General features: G+C 37.9%; 1 protein-coding gene across 9 annotated transcripts in view; it reads left to right on the forward strand.

The window, feature by feature from the left end:
• LOC129437115 (uncharacterized) overlaps nucleotides 1-17,750 on the forward strand; it is a 135,223-nt gene that overhangs the window by 48,759 nt on the left and 68,714 nt on the right. For 2 of the 9 annotated variants that reach the window (XM_073865894.1, XM_073865895.1), the window contains exon 2: nucleotides 2,693-3,182. The exons of 2 other annotated variants lie outside the window; for them this stretch is intronic. In XM_073865894.1, the coding sequence (XP_073721995.1) occupies nucleotides 2,693-3,182 (490 nt within the window). Of the gene's footprint in view, nucleotides 1-9; nucleotides 2,607-2,692; nucleotides 3,183-17,750 lie in introns of those variants that run through there. 5 more of the 9 variants (XM_073865888.1, XM_073865889.1, XM_073865891.1 and 2 more) reach the window with 3 other exon arrangements.

Genomic DNA, 17,750 nt, shown 5'->3' on the forward strand with positions numbered 1-17,750 from the left:
TGGCAGCAGCTGGCGCTGCAGTCAGCGCAGTTGCAGACGTCATCAGCGTCTGGGCACGCTCACAAGCTCTCTGCTGTTGCTGGCTATCTGAACAATTAAAACGTGTAAGAAACGCTCACAACATTTCCAAACCCCAGTACGGTAATGTGCAGTTCCTTTGTGTAGAAAATGTATGGTTTTAAATGTGACCGTCTCAACGTTATAAGTAGATATTCATCTTCTTGGCACAACGCCAAAGTTCGCCAGAGTTCACGCGTGCGGGGAATCTCACATGCTCACATATGAGGTAAAATTTTATGCAAAAATCCGTTCCTGTAATAATTTTATCTAAACATATTTTTTAAATCATTATTGAAGATTAAAACCAATCACGTGGCTATAGCTTATGTCATTTTTGTTGTTTATATACTTTATGGATTTAAAATTACATTAATTTTATATGATAATGCAGTTGTTGTGCAAAATGCATTAATGACACAATTAAACAAGCCATTAAGACTTAAATAAATAAAACATGCCGTTTCAGATGTAAATATGATGCAAATGTGTCATTATTCCGATTGAATAGTATTTGATATTAAAGTTAGTCATCACTTTTATTTTGGAGGTTTTTGCATGAAAGCAGGGGTTTTCAGATTGTTAGAAATGTAAGTGCCATGGAAAAGACTGAAAGCTCTATAATATTTCGTGTGATGTCTGTGTATGCACAAATACATCTGTGAGCTGTTGACACTGTGCCCCCTTAAAAAAAGTTGTTGCATGACGCCCCTGGTCAACAGTGAAACTAACTTAAAGGTCACGTTTTCCTAATCCTATTTTTTAAACCCTAGTTAGTGTGTAATGTTGCTATAATAGCATAAATAATACTTGTAAAATGATAAAGCTTACTGCCAGGCAATATATTTTCTTTAACAGAATTCGCCTTTCAAAGCTTACAGCGAACGGCCGGTTTGGACTACAGACCTCTACTTCCTGTTTTAATGACTACAATAGAACAGTTTTTGACTAAACCCCGCCCACAAGAATATGTCAGTCGCCAGCTTAGCTAACGGCAAGCTAATCAGCCTGTTTTGAGGACAGTGAAAACAGCGCTTTAGAGATGAGTAAATTATGTGATTCCATACAGGTGAAAAACCCTTAAGTGTAACAAGACGTTTGCTCTGTCAAGTCACTTCCCTTCTGAAAAAAAAAACAATAAAACCTTTACAGAAATTCCTAATGGTTTCCATTAGCTTTTACCATTAAAATCACTACAAAATATCTTCCTTTAACTAATTAAACGTCTGACCGAACATCTTAAACTGTCAGTGCCTTAAAATTAGCAGTTTAGGTGGCAAGCTGTTAAAAAGTGTATGTGTGTATGTGTCCGGGAGCAAACAAACTGTTCATAATAGTGTTAATAAAATATGAAAAACAACATGAATTAACACATTTATCGTTTTTATGTCCCATTTATCTCTTTTAAGAACTCATTAATTTTATATTGTGTGCTATCATTAATTGTTCATTTAAGAAAGGAACTGTTCAGATTATTCAGTAAATTCTTTGTTCATTTTTACAATGATTACGTGTCCTGACTTCTGCTATAGGCCTATTCTCTCGGCTGGTAAATGAAAGTTTACATAATTATTCAGTATTTTGTCAGTCTTTTTATTCTTTCTAGGAAGGACCTGTTATTGCATTGAGATCATCTTGTCCAGATGCACAGTTTGATGTGGTAGCACAATAGAAATGAACTGCAAGACCTTGTAGAGAGGAGTAAAGACTGCTGAGGGGAACAGCACTATTTGAGTATATGTTGCATAAATGGACAAGTTTGTCACACTTTCACTGCACAGATACCATATATTGTATAACAGGTTTCTTTTTACTTTATTATTATGACAATCACAGTTGAATGTGATGTGGTAATAAAAAAGAAAAAATGTCATTGTACAGGTAAATTTACAGATGAAAATAAGGCTTTATACTTCAACTGCCCGTTTCATTTTCATATATTTAAGAGAGAATAGTTTATCAGAAAACAAAAACCATGGTTTTACTACACCTAAAAAAACATCGTAACTGTAGTAACACAATTTTAAAATTTGTAGTTAAACCTTGACTAGTGTAGTAAAATCATGGTTTTGCTGATAGTAATCACTACACAAAAACCATGGTTACTACACTTTTACCATAATAAAACCATGTTTAATAAAGGGAGGTACCATAATGTGTGTTATTAATGGTTCAGTTCACTAAATTGCAGTTTAATTGTCTCCTGTAGGTAGTGTTTGAATCAACAATGAATATCTACATATATTTTAATATTTGGTGCAGATCATTACACTGTTTATCTTATATTGTGTACACTCTCACACACTGTACACCCTACTGACACACCAGAAACAACTGTCTCCAGTACAGCAGGAGGCGCTGCAGCTCTTTAGTCCGCAAATAAACTCACTAAAGAAAGAAAGAGCGCGCGTGTGATGTGTTTGTGTATCATCAGTGTTTTTCTCTCTTGCGTGTTTCATTGAGTGTAAACAGTGTCTTGTCTCTGTGTATTTAAGAGTTGAGATGATGAGATGCTGAGGTCAAGAGGAGATTTAACAATGAAACGAGAGGTTTGTACAGCTTAAACATCATTTACCTGAATCAGATAACATCAAATAATTTCTAATCTTACTGTCTGTGTGTGTTGTGTTGTCAGGAAGTGGATTGTTGTGAATCTTCAGTGTATGTGACTGATGATGGGAGTCTGGATTCAGTGTGGATGAGCAGAGATCAGAGCCGCACACCACAGACACTGCTGGACACTAAACTCTCTGAAGAGAAATCCAGACACACACAGGACTCGGATCTCAGTCTGACTTTACTCTGTTATACTGAGTCAAAGCTCACAGACACTCAGGACACTACAGTGTGTGACAGTAAACAGAGCTTACAGGAGGATCAAACCTCCACAGAGTCTCTGGATTCTGTCTGTAACGCTGGAGAACAGCAGCAGATCCTGCAGACCAAACTGAAGATGTGTTCAGTTAAACTCATTGACTTCAAGAACCTCATGATGAAGATTAAAACTGAACCCACAGAAATCAAAACTGAACCCACAGAAATCAAAACTGAACCTAAAGAAATCAAAACTGAACCCACAGAAGAGGAAGATCCCACTGAGGAAGATGATGATTTTATTCCATCAGGTATGTCTCCTTAATTATTGTTGTGTTTAAGTGTGTAAGCACCTGTTTTGGGTTTTCAGTCGCAAACTCAATAATCAAAAGAACAAAATGTGCAAGTTCTAAAATTTTAAAGGAGTTAGGATGGCTTTAATACTTAAAGCAATATGTTTCTGTCATAGAGACAGAGCGCAGCGCTTCATAACCTAAAAACCACACCCACCGGGGGGAAGCAATCCAACCGTCTCCATTGACTTTGTATTGCGAGATGTCGCCGCCTCGTCATTTCTGGCTTATAACAAAAAACTGAATAATGCCTAAAAGCTGCTGTGTGACAATATGTACAACTAACAAGCCAAAGAACCCAGAAATACGTTTTTATAAGCTGTCGACCCCCAAAAACGAGCGTTTAATGACACAAAAATGGATACAGGCAACTTTTCATAGTACTTCTATTAGTAGAACTGCGTCCACTAGGGGGAAACGTAGTCGGCGATCCACTTTATTCTCCTTAAAGACTGGGTTTTACGGCTCGACAGCTTATAAAAACTTTGACTTTTTAGCTGTACATATTGTCACACAGCAGCTTTTAGGCATTATTCAGTTTTTTGTTATAAGCCACAAATGACAAGGAGGCGGCTTCTCGCAATACAAAGTCAATGGAGACGGTTGGATTGCGTTCCCCCTGGTGGGCGTGGTTTTCAAATTTGCATAACTGCGCTATGTCTCTATAATCTGAAAACCACGCCCACCGAGGGAAAACATGCAATCCATGGCTGAATCCGATATCGCATACTTACTACTGAATTTCACTGAGTAGCCACTTAACGTGCGCTAAGACAGTACCTACGTTCGCGTTAAGTATGGACAGCATTCGCCATTTTGACGTTATCATGTGACATATGACCAGTGTTGGGGCTAGTTACTCAAAAAAGTAATATATTACGTAGGGGTGGGCGATATGACCAAAATCTTCTATCACGATAGGATTAATTTTATATCATGATAACGATATGTATCACGGTAGAGTTTTTTTATGTTTTAATAAGGTTTAAATCTTTAATACCATAGAAATGTTCATAATTCTCACAAAAAAACATATACAAGCATAGAAAGAAGATAAATACAAACAAAACTCAAGCTCTCTGAAGATAAACAGTGAATGATATGAGAATGATAATAAAAAATTATTCATGTATGTATAGGCCTATATATATTTTTATTTAAGGTAGAAAAGTGATTTAATCAGGAGCAGTGAGAGATTTTCTCTCAATGCTGTTTGATTAACACGAGTGCCAGACAGGAGCAAAATTAGGTAACTTCCCCTTTAAGACCAAAGTCCCTCTCCAAAACACTGTTACACATGCGCTCTCTTTTAGCTGTTTACTTTCTCTTAAGACCTAACTGGTCATGTTTATGAGGATGCTTGCAAAGACGGGAATTTTGACGCATATGTGTATTTAAGGCCAATAAAGCGGAAAATGCTCACGAGCTTAATGAGCAGCGGTCGCGCGACTTGCGCGCTCCTCACAGACAGAAAAAGCAGCGGTTGCGCGACTTTTCCGCTCCTGACACACATAAAGAACGCACGCATACAGATCTGCTGTCTGTGTTTCAATAGCTTAAAATTACTTGTTTTAAAACTGCAGTGCTTAAATACGTGTACAAACGTTACGTTTTCGCGAGCACGCGCACAGGAGCGTGACGTGAGCGCGTAACCTCGATAGAAACGATAGTCCAAAATCTCTACCGGTTGACAAATTTCTACCGGTTAATTATGTCTACCGGGTTATCGCCCACCCCTAATATTACGTATTACATATTACTCTCAAAAATAGTAATGCCTTACTTTATTACTCCCTGGAGAAAGTAACTAGTTATATTACTAGTTATATTACTAGTTAAAAAATTTTTCTGGACAAGAATGTTTATTTGGGCAAGCCACGGCCAAAAAAAGCTGGCTTCCTTACCATCTACCGGATGCGGGGCACAGCGTTCAGAAAAACATTAAAGAGTGTGCACTTCACCGTCAAGTTATTTTTTCTTCCGTTGAACATAATAAAATATGACTGAATCTCCACCCGTCGAAGATAGCTTTCTGTTGCTGGGAACCTTCCTCTGAAAAAGAGCTTGCCGTTGTTGACGCTTCCATTTTCCCGATCTTTTTTTAAGTGTGCTGCTGCCGCTCTGTGCTGCTGGCTGCCGGGTGTCGACCAATCGGTGATGGTAAATGATACCTCGTGCCAAACTTAGACCAATCACTGTTCCATTCACGCCCTCCTCCCCTTCCCTTTTGTTCTCTGTGTTTTGTGCCTTGTGTGATGAAGGTGCTACTGGCGAATGTAACTCAAGTAACTAGCTCGGGAAAACTGTAATATATTACCATTTTCAGACGGGTAATGCCTTACACTACTAGTTACTGAAAAAAGTAATATTATTACAGTAACTAGTTACTTTGTAACTAGTTACACCCAACACTGCATATGACGTAGTAGACTTGTTCGAGTTCATGCGGAACCACAAGAACCGACAGGTGATTGACATCACAATACCGCGAGAGCAACACGAAATCAGACTTCTCCGTATGATTTCTGGAATTGCTCTCACGGTACTTTGATGTCATTCACCTGTTGGTTCTTACAGCGGTGCATAAACCCGAACAAACCTAATAAAATACATGAAATGTATGCGTGTGTATGAGGGACAGTTGCACTAACACCTGATTGCATCACTTGACAACTCTACTTCGGTGTCTGTTACAGATATATTACACATTATTTTGTAGTGAACAAAAATAAGTAAAACAAGCAGATTGTAATTTAATCTATTGTCATATGACAGCTGTGCTTGAATATACACTAGACAATGCAGGCAATATGATTATATACATTTTAGTGAAGCAATCTCTTGTATTTACTTAAAACAACAGGAAACATGAATAAAAAATGAATGAATAAAACCCTCACAATAAATGAAAATGTATAGAAGTGAATCCCATATGAAACAAAACTGTGGAACAGCCCTGTAACGTATCGAAATCACCCAATTGGCTGGTCTCCGGTCGATTGCTTTGCTTTCCCGTGGCATCATGGGAAAGCTGGGATAGAAGTGTCCATCCGATGCACGCTTCAGAATCTGGGCGGACTCAGTAGGGCATCCGGGGATTTCTCGCCTACTGATTTTATGGATACTGAGGATTCCGACGTACTACTCTGTTCACGTGCTGTTTCCCCTACTACATTTTCAGTAAGTAGGTGGTTTCGGACGGTACACGTGCCTCTGAATCTTGCGAGTAGTAGTCCAAAATCCCGCTAATTCTCGTCTTCCCTTTTACGTATACTGAGGTTTCGGACATACTATTCGCTCGCCTACTGCTTTTTGCCTACTATATAGTATGGCAGTATGCGGTTTCGGATTCAGACCATCAGTCTGCAATAGGTGTGTTCGACTTCATGCGGCGCTGCGCAGACTGATCTGCGGCTGACTTAGAGCAGTGCATGTTGGTTAGTTATTTTGTCCTACTTGAGCTGGTGCTGCAGGCACGTGACTGCAAGAGCAAGTCGAGATCAGCTGCCTGAGTCAGCCAGCGCAGTTCGCGAAGAGGAGCTGCACGTTCTGTAATGACGACACAGCCGTTTCATGATTTGTCGGATTTACCGCATGACAACAATCACGTGTTTTCGTGTTTATTTTCACGCCCTCAGTTCCACAAATGCTCACAAATCTGTATTTTTATAACAGTTAAAGGTGGAATACGTAGAATTCGCCACTAGATGGCGCCAAAATGTCAATAACAACAAATGACGTAGATTAATGATGCTCTTAAAGGGATAATTCACCGATTTAGCATTCAGCTTTGTATCTGTAGAAACCCGGCAGTATTACTGAATGACCATGTTTCCCTCCATCATTTCCCCCTGAGAGGAGAGATATCTGCATTTTGGTTCTGCAAAAAAGTCCTCCGATGATGCAAAAATCGTCATATTACATCATCGGAGGACTTTTTTGCAGAACCAAAATGCAGATATCTCTCCTCTCAGGGGGAAATGAGGGAGGGAAACATGATCATTCAGTAATACTGCCGGGTTTCTACAGATACAAAGCTGAATGCTAAATCGGTGAAGTATCCCTTTAAGCAGCGTGGAATTATGGGATTTGTAGTCTTTAACTCAACCTCTAATGGCCAGATGCGAACGAGAAATCACGTTGATGGATAAGGTAATCAAGTCTTATAAATGTTGTGTTTAGTTATGTAAGGTTATTGTTGATTTTCAAAAACGAAATTGTTAGTCATAGATGTTACAGTATGAGTCCAAATTCGATGGTGTCTTAACCCAGCACAGAATTAAGGGTTCAAACTTACAATCTTAAATGATTTTTCACATAAATGTATTGACAGTACAAATCTTATTGTGAGGTTATGATGTAAAATTATGATAGACTGTACAGTACCAAATAGGGATGCACCGAAATGAAAATTCTTGGCCGAAACCGAAAACCGAAAAAGAGGAAACCAAGTCCGAAAACCGAAAGCCGAAACACCGAAAGAAATTATGCCAATTATTAGTACTACCATTGCACTTATGGTATTTTTGTGTGTAATAGAAATGGAGTCAACACACACAATTTGAGAAGAAAATTAAGCCAAACAGCATGTGGCATAAACAAGCCCAACTTCAGTTATATAGGCTATCTGCCTCACATCTGGAAAAACTGGTGAGTAGGCTAATAGTGACACATCAGGTTGTTAAAAGTTAAACTGTTTGTTTAATTAATCCTTTGGTGCTTGTTTGCCATGCAGTATACATTTAAAAACTGAGATGTGCTAGTTCTGGTTTTGTTTTAACGTTAATGTTATAAAATGCTGATAAAAATGATGGCATTTTAATGCACGTTAAAACCCGAATGGATCGAAGGCTCAGTCAAAAATGAATATCTTCTTTATTTAGTCTGACATGTTTTTGTTTAGAAAGAAAATCATATTTAGCCTACCTTCTCCGGTGAAACCTGTTTTTCTCATTAATGCCAGCTGCAGAAAAAACTCTGCTCTGTTGTTATCCAGTGAGAACAACAAACGGATCTAACAAATATATCTGAATTTAATATTATGTTACAAATAACGCAAGCTGGCTTGATACATTATTGCTGAGGGTGCAAAGTTACGAGCTTAATTTAACAACACTTCACAAAACGGAGCTTTTGTTTGCTGTTACGGCATTTGCAGTTATCGGGTTCGTTATAACCATATCCACAGATAAAATAAATGTTCTCCGTTTCGCTTTCCATGTGTGTCTCGTGTCGTTTTAACAACAAAATAAACTAGGCTATATAAGGAAGCTAACAAATCTCTCATGATGCACGCTGATGCGGAGGCGGAGAAGCACGTCTAACACCCGGCATTAAAACTCTAAACACTTAAATGAGTCTGCAATTTGAATTACCAAAACAATCAGAAATACATACATATTAATTTTCATGTATATTTTATATTAAAGTCTGTAAAAGACCGTACAGGTGAAGTGAAAAGGATTAAATGAGCAGTAGCCGTAATGCTGCGGTGGCGGATTAAAAACATTTGAATATCATTTTTTCCCCATTCTAATTATTATTGCAGATCGAATATTTGACCATTCGTGCACATCCCTAATTTTAAAAGCAATCATGTTAAATGTCTGTTATTCTGGATGTTAATCTGAACGAATGTTTAGTCGGAGCTTGTGAAAACAGTACACAAATGCCCAGAGAAACTCCGCGGGTTTGGACACAAACATTACGGTCGTGTGCGGGAGTGGAACTCACAGGTTGCGGAGGTCCTGGTCAGAAATTCGGCGGACGCGGGTTTGAGAGAAATCTAGTCCACACCGCAGATATGTTACTTCAGACAAGCACGTGCAGGTCGCGGTTTCTGTTTGCGTCATAACATTATTTCCGAAAATCCACTTTTGGGCCATTTTCGGCCGAAAATTTTCGGTGGCCGAATATTCGGTGCATCCCTAGTACCAAACTCTATTAGTGTCTTATTGTTGTACAATACCTCTTGATGTGCATTATATTGTCCGCGGGAAGAGGCACTGATAACAATCTACACACTAATGTTGTGATCGATATATAATAGCATATGATTTTTGAAGAGTTACGAATTAAAACATCTCACCCGTCACTTAAAACGCAAGCAAGATCCGCATCTCTGTCTAGTTAAATGTTATCACGAACACAGATATGATCCTCATTCTTTTTCTCATCTTGCTTATTCACATGTTTTTGCTTGTAACTTTCTCAATTTATCAGACATTTGCCTGAAATTTGAACAGAAAGTAGAATTTTGTTAGTTCTTTCCAATTAAATCATAAACATTTACTGTTTTAGGTGGAATGGGCATCAGACCCACTGTATAATACTTAAAAAGTTGGCATTATTGTTTGGTTTGCAGCTTACTGATGGATCAAACAAGACTAATGTTTTAACAAACAGTAAATTACCTGCTCCGACATAATAGTCTTTTTAAAGCGTATCTTCTCTAACTAGATTGACTGGACACGAATTGAGGAACAGAAGATTATGGGTGTCACTGATTAAATCAAACAACCAATCACAGGTGCAAAGCCAGCAGTCATTGTCCCGCCCTCAAAGTCTTAAGTCATCTTGATCGAGCGAGCACGTGTTGTGCAGCTGCGAGAACATAGTCGAGCAATTGCTCATCCCATCCCATGCATTTGTGAACCGTCACTGAAACCAGTGACACAAGTCGGCAGCACAGCTTTTGAAATAATGAGAAAGAAACTATTTTTTCAAAATTGTGTTTTTCGTTTTTTTTTTTTTTGAAGAATCTGTTAGTTGAGATCACGAAGAAGCCTCTCCATATTTGAGAGTTTGAAAACGGCTTGTTTTTCCTGAGATTCTAGCGTGCAGCAGGGGGCGTCATTGTCTGTGTGTATTTATATACTGTATAAGCCGGCTTTGTTTGTTTTTGCCCCCACCCCCTAAGGGAACAGCGTGGCTGGCTACTTAATGGGGATAGTTTACCCCAAAATGAAAATAATGTCATTAATGACTCACCCTTATGTCGTTCTAAACTCGGAAGACCTCCGTTCATCTTCGGAACACAGTTTAAGATGTTTTAACGTTAGATTTAGTCCGAGAGCTTTCTGTCCCTGCATTGAAAATCTATGTACGGTTTCCATGTCTAAAAAGGTAATAAAAGCATCATCAAAGTAGTCCATGTAACATCAGTGGGTTAGTAAGAATGTGTTGAAGCATCGAAAAAATGCATTTTGGTCCAAAAATGAAAAAAAAATTACGACTTTATTCAGCATTGTCTTATCTTACCTACGTGACTTATCTAAGCCACGTGACTGTAGTGAAGTTTTTTTTTAAACTTACAACATGCGTCTCCCCAGACTGTAAACAAAGCTCGGCCGCATAAAAAAAAGCTGGGGCGCAACAGATAAAAGTCAGCAGCGTCACTGTAGTCACGTGACTTCAGTTTCTTGTGCATAGATATGTATCTAACATCATCATCTGGCTGCCATCTTACCACTGGGAGCTCGCTCACTTGTAGCATTGTATTGTACATTTAAATGACATGTACATTTAATGACCATAACTTGTTCAATTTTCTACCAATTTTCAAATGGTTAGGTTTCTTACAAACATTATTAATGTGGCTATAATTCTGGATGCTTTAACACAGGGGTCACCAAACTTTTTTCTTTGGGGGCCACATAATCGTTCCTGACTGTGATGGGGGGCCAGGTCAGCTATATAACAGAATTGTATGACCCAGACCAAAATGACCACCAGCAAGCCTCATTGTGTAGTAGAGACTACTAGCCTGGCACAGCCAAAGTCCCCATCAGTAAACGGCTTTCCAAGGGTAGCTAGTAGGTGAGCTACCTTATAGGCAGTGCCAGACTGAATTGCTTTTTCTCGGAAAATTCTGCTGAATAGAATAGAATTTAGAAGATATTAGAGAATTTAAGCTATAAATATTACAAAATTGCATCTAAAATAATTACTTTTTAAAGGCTTACAATGAAAATGAATACAACAAACCAATAAGTCCTCTGAATTAAACTGGACCAACATGAACCAGAAAATGTGCATGTCAAGAGAGAATTATAGTTTGTATATAAAATATATATACTGTTTAGTGTTATATATTATAGCAGAATAAAAAAGCTTTTGTTAATACATTCTCATTATGAATTAAGCATGTATGAAGATAATTTCATAATTTTTACAACGCAATGTAAACTTTATATTAAACATAACAAGAGCATTCGTCTTGTAAACGAATTTGAAATGATGTGCTGAGTGCTGACTGTCGCGTCACATAGACGACAGAGACCAGTGAGATCTGCTTAACTCAGCCGTAAGTTTTATTTCATCTCAAATATCAAATGGTTCATGCTCTCTATCATTAAAACCAATCACAGCAAACAGCACGCGCAGGTTTACTTGTCAATGCGGCAAGTTTTGTGCAGCAAGTACGCCTTTCATCCTTTGAATCCTGTCTTCTCTTGCTTGCCCTCGCTAGCTAGCATACCCTTTGTGGCGGGTTTCGTGATGACGCACAGATTATATTCTTTGAAAACTGCAGCACTTTCTTTACATATAATACAAACTGCACGGTCCTTACACTGAACAAAAAATAGTAGTTGGTCCACTGTTCTTTTAAAACTCTGCACTATCTTATCAACTTTTTGTTTAATGTTAGCCATTTTGCTGTCCTGAACACTGCCAGTTATCTGCACGTGCGTTGTCTGTTACTGCTTGATCACGAGCATGTCGGGTGACGAAAATTTGGCAAATATAGTTAATTTTAAAATTAAATATATTTTTTAACTTAAAAAAAATCAACAAATACCAGATGCGAACATATAATTACGTGCTACGAGTAGGGATGGGTATCGTTAAGGTTTTAACGGTATTACTACTTTTACCGGTACTTTAACGGTATTCTCACCGGTACTTTGGCCAATGTTAACATTTGATCATGAACCTATGTTCACATGATTAAGTTGCATTTCATTATTACAAATTAGTTTTTGGATATCATTTCTAAAGAATATACCTATATTTGTTAATGCACCAGCATGAAAGCTGCAGAAAATATAGGCTATTTATATGTAGGCTATTTTGGAAACTAACTTAAAGTGCTGTGCGTTTAGCCAAATAAATGTTTACATACTGATTTTTCTTTATGTGGGATTAAAAAAAAAGTAGAAAATATGTTGAGTGCATAACGTCATTTCTCCCAAAAGAAATCAACAGAATTTCAACATAAGGTAAGCAATCCAATTAGGGAGATTGTACATTTATATTAAATTACGTGAACGTTGATTCAACATGATTTTAGCATGAGAACAACAACGCACGTGTGAGGCAGGAATCTCCTGTGTTTGTGTCTGTCTGTCTAATTGCATTTTTTATATGTTGAGAAGAACTGTTCATCCTATCAACTTCAGGCAAAGAAAGTAAAATTTCGTATTTTGGTGCAATATGGACTCGCGACACGCGGGCAAAGCTTATGCTCTGAGGACGGAATACTGCGCTAGTAAAATAAAACACACTGACTGTTAAGAGCAATACTTATAATAAAGTAGCCTAAAACTTTTGAACAAACAAACCACTTCCTGATTAGCAGCAGACAGAGGTGAAAACAAAAACGTTACTGGCCGTTTTCTCATCTTGAAGATGTTTTGAATGCCTACCTTCAAATGGCCACAACTTCTCCAAATCCTATCAGATTTCCATGCGTTACACATCGTTGGAAAGCTTAGAAACTGTGAATAACTTAAAATGTCCCAGATCAGACTTGTGTCCCTACTTTCCGTGACTGGTAACATTTGTGCGCGCGGAGCAAATAGTATTTTGCGTATAGTGTTCTGCACTCTCGTATCTCTTGCTCGCACGACTTTTGGGTTTGATTAAACGGCATAAAATTACCTTGTAACTTGAGAGAGAGAATGAATGTGTGCACGACAGAGAGAACCAAAGTGTGCAAGGGAATCAGGAAAAGCCTTTAACTTGTGCTGTAGCATAATTATCATGCAATTCTCAGTATGTTTAAGAAAAAAATCATGTTAATTCTGTGCAAACATGTAAAGAGATTTTCACTGATGTGTTATTTTATATTCATGTGTGATTTTATGTTGGGTCAGTACAAAGGCTTGATAAAATAAATAATCTTTGTGGAAAATGATTAATGACAAAACGCAAATGGCGAATGCCTTGTCTATAAACTGCTTGCCGTTGTATTTAGGGAGCTGCAAATAGTTGTAGGCTATTCCTATGCATACGGCAGCTGTTATGATCACTGGTAGGATTAAATAATGCCGACGTGGTTCCGTGGTATTTTTAGGAGTTTTATTCAGCGATCACCAACGATCAGGCTGAGGTTCAGAAAAGAATAAAAGAAGCCATGCGCATGTGGTGCAGCGCGCTCATTTGTCCAGGCCATAACCATGGAATTTTTTGTTAAACTAAGGTAATACAAATTGTAATCAATCTGCCAAAAAACGTCTTTTCAATTGTTATTGGGCTTATTTAGACTTGTTAGTGCAGTTAGAACAGCGTGTTTGGCGCATTTACCTCAAAGTTTATTTCAGTAATTTTTTCGGGTAATAATAATACAATTTGCATCTCACTCTTGCTTCCTTGTCTGTTTATTCATGTCATTATGCTGTTATTTTAAGTTATGTGAGGATATTTATTGCCATATGAGATGTTCATTGCCGTTATATAAATACTGCCGTTATTTATATATAAATATATATATACTGTATACACGCTGGTAAACAGATGTCAAGCGCGTCGCGTTGTGGAAACGCAGTCACACACTCGCGTGCTCATCAAAGCTTTTAAGCTCGCGGCCGGCGCATGTTTTTTAATTGTTTCCAATGGAAGCTTGGCGTTCTTCGAAATAAGCCAGCAGCTAGCGGTTCTCTTCCGCACTGAAAGCCGCCGCACGGAGCTCTCTGAGCGCCAAGAGTTGTATTCAACTTCGAGTCAAAAAGACCGCTCGTCAAAGTCAGTTCTTACACGGCCGTCCAATTACAGTGTAGGAGGGGCGGGACATTACCACATCCCCCAACCGACTCACAGCTGAAGTATCACAGCTACCAAACCACTCAGCTGAAAAAAACAGCTAGCATTCGGCACTGTCCAGGCGATTTCAGCTGCGTTTAAAAGTTTTGGTGTGCACAACCCCACAGTATATTCACTGCAGCGGTGGATCGGCTACTTTTCTTTATCTTTTCTAAATTTGTAAATGTTGTGTAAGTTACTTTCAAAGCGGTGCAGACATGTGTGCGTGCAAGATGGACGCGAGAAGAAAGTACTGTACCTTTTCCGTCTGCTATGATCCAGGCTTTCTTGTGCTTTAATAAGGCGCTTGTCGTTGTTTGCGATCCATGACAAGAAACGGACGTAAGTCCAACATTACACAAAAGTACTGATCAATCCATATCGAGTAAAAAATGTCCGGAGCTTACAATCGTTATCGATTTAAATTTCATCGCGATTCGATGTGATATCGTTTATCGGCACAGCCCTACTCTGAATGACTAATTCTTTTTTCAAAACGAATCCACATATATAATGAAGTTTGGGCAGTTTACTGTATATTTTAGTGTAAAATGACGAAGATTGGCTTAAGCTGCGACGGCGCGGGTACAGAATTTGCAGTGTTGCCAGATCCCATTGTTAAAAATCCTCTTTAGATGTAGTTTTTTAGCAATTAATGTGACACTTTGACATTAACTATAAAGGGATTGTTAGGTGTTACTATTTTAATAGGTGTTAGTGTTAGCGATTTCTCTGATTTATTTCTGAAATACAAGGTTTGGACAAAATTTGTTTTTTAAGGACAATTATTTATGCTTGTTTTTTTTGTACTAATATCTGGCAACATGGATACTGAAAGTTATCAAATAAGACGCATCATTCAGCGCGAGCAGATTAATGATATACTACATTCGGTAAGATAAAAGCATAAATCATCATAATTGTGTATGTAAGAGTATCAACAACACTATCGAAAAACAGACAATCGAAAATAACTCTGGTACAAAGATGTAGAAGAATTGGGATTAAATAAAATATGCCAAATATGTTAAAACATGTACCGTAAAAGGGCAAAGCTAATCTCAACAAAACATAAGCATTAAGAAATCTGTTATTTCATTTAATTTAGAAGTTAACCTTTAACAAACTCATGCTGAAAACAATGAGAGCACTAAACAAGTTCTTGTTTAAAATCTTGTAACGTTTTTGTTATATAATATTGCTTATTAAAATGATTAAAAAAATAAACATTGTTGCATGAAAAAGTAATAAATAATCCAGCAGTCCCAGTCCATCCCCCAAAACAGAGACTGTGTACCCCAGGTAAAAAATAAAGTGTGCTTCAATGTACTTAAACCACTTAAATATTAGCAAGTAGCCTACATTTGTAAGTTATGTAAAGTTATGTTACAAATATACTAATTAAAAGTGAAGTTCTACTTGAGCAGTACTTCAGGTTACCTGAAAAAGTAAGAATACCAGTACAAAGTAGATTCTTATTGAAATAAGTGATGTCTCAAAATAACACTTAGATGTCCTTAAAGAAACAGTAGGCTATGTAAGAAATATATATCAATTAATCATAAAATGGCTCTGATATGTCACTAGACATTAAAAAATCATTTTCATTTCAAATACTAAATATCATTGATAACAGTGGTCTGGCCAGGATATTGTCCTTTAAAAAGTGGAGTTGCAGCCCTCAACTGATGTTTATGTTGTCATTTTGTGTATTTGCCACCAGTTGTGTGATTGCATGCAGTACCAGTTTTAGCCACAAGTTTTGTGATTCCAATACCAGTTTTGGCCACAATCCTACATACTCTTCCTTTAACTTAATTTTAAGAAGTACCAAAAAGAAATGAGATATATAAGCCACAAAAATGAGTGCACAAAAAGAATAAATTTTCTAAAAGTCTTTACACACCGGGACGTTTTTCGGGCGCGTTTATCGTCGACGTTTAACGTCTCGTGACTCAAGAACGAGCGCCAATGTGAGTGCGCACACTCACGCGAAAAGCGTGACGCGCAAAAGCGTCATTTTCAGAAAAACGCCTCGGACGCGTTTTTTTTTGGTTTTACGCGGCGCGTTAAAAGTTGGCCGACCAATGAGATTGGCGCTTTTGTTCACGTGCCTGGCGCTGCTGAAGTTCCAGTAAAACACGACTTGGTGGCGCTCAAGCACAAAATGGTCTTGCGGAGCACGTGGAACAGGTAAACACACAAAGAAGATGCATCGAGGCTGTGGAGGTTTATGAAGGTGTCGGAGTTCCTCACATCATCGACTGAATTTCGAAGGTAACATATATACATTAGAACATTACAATACATAGCTGTGTGGGCCATATGATTAGATTAAACTTTGTTGTCATTACACAAGCACAAGACAACGAAATGCAGTTAAGGTCTAACCAGAAGTGCAAAAGCAGTACAAAAAGTGCAGGGTATCAATAATAATTGCATAGGTGCAGGATTATGTAATACGATGTAAACACTTACTATGTATGGGTGGTACTATGAACATAAGAAATGTACAAATGGATATGTACATAATAAACTAAACAGAACAGTAGTGAAATTAATATTTAAGTAGTGCATGAATGAATTTGTATTGTAGTCAGTTAATAGTGCAATGGCTTAAGTTATTGTGAATAGTTATTCTAATATTCAGTACACAGGGGTGCAAACGATGCAATTCAAGTAGTCCAGCAGTGCAAATGAACAGGGAGTATGAAATAGACAGTCCAGTAGTGTATTGAACAGACCAGTAGTGCAAATCTACATGTTAACTGTGCAAGTAATAAAAAATGATTATTGGTGCATTACATTACGATATGTAATACACTGACATTGAACACTTCATTCCATGGCATGTTCCCTGTACACCGTGATATCACATGTTTTGTTGTTTGCACCATAGCCTAGTATTTCATTGTGTGTAACTGGAACCTGTTGTACACAAACGTGGACAATTACACTGCTTCATGTTCAAAGAAAAATATTTGGTTATTATATTCATTGCTTCTTCCTAACCCCAAATAGCTTGGAGAAATCTAAAATGCAAGCCAAACCAAAGGTGGAGTTTTAGGAGGTTAATTTGTGTTCTGTGTATAGGTAACATCTGCTGCATTTGTTGAGCCAGATAAAATACCATGAATCTAAATTACATTTGTAATCAAATATTGACCTCATGGATATCGTGGCATGGCCCTCAGTGTGAAAGATTGTTTCTGATGAAAACTAAATTTATCTTTACAGTGTTCACAGCAATATTTCTGCTAAAATGATGTGAGCAAAAGTGAGGAGGCCCCAGCAAGCACGTCTTCAGGATCATCCAGCACCAGCCGTGACAAGGTCCAATCTTAACAAAAGAAAACAGTCCGAGACGAACCTCTGGAGATCTACCTCTTATCAAAAGATGCTAAAGGGAAAAAATTGAAAGCGAAGCACAGAAGAGAGAAAGAAGAGCACAGAAGGAGCGCTCTGCCAGTTTTGAGTCACACCTATAGATGTTTATTATATACC

Source organism: Misgurnus anguillicaudatus, unplaced genomic scaffold (genome assembly GCF_027580225.2).
Source record: "Misgurnus anguillicaudatus unplaced genomic scaffold, ASM2758022v2 HiC_scaffold_33, whole genome shotgun sequence".
Lineage (NCBI taxonomy): Eukaryota > Metazoa > Chordata > Actinopteri > Cypriniformes > Cobitidae > Misgurnus > Misgurnus anguillicaudatus.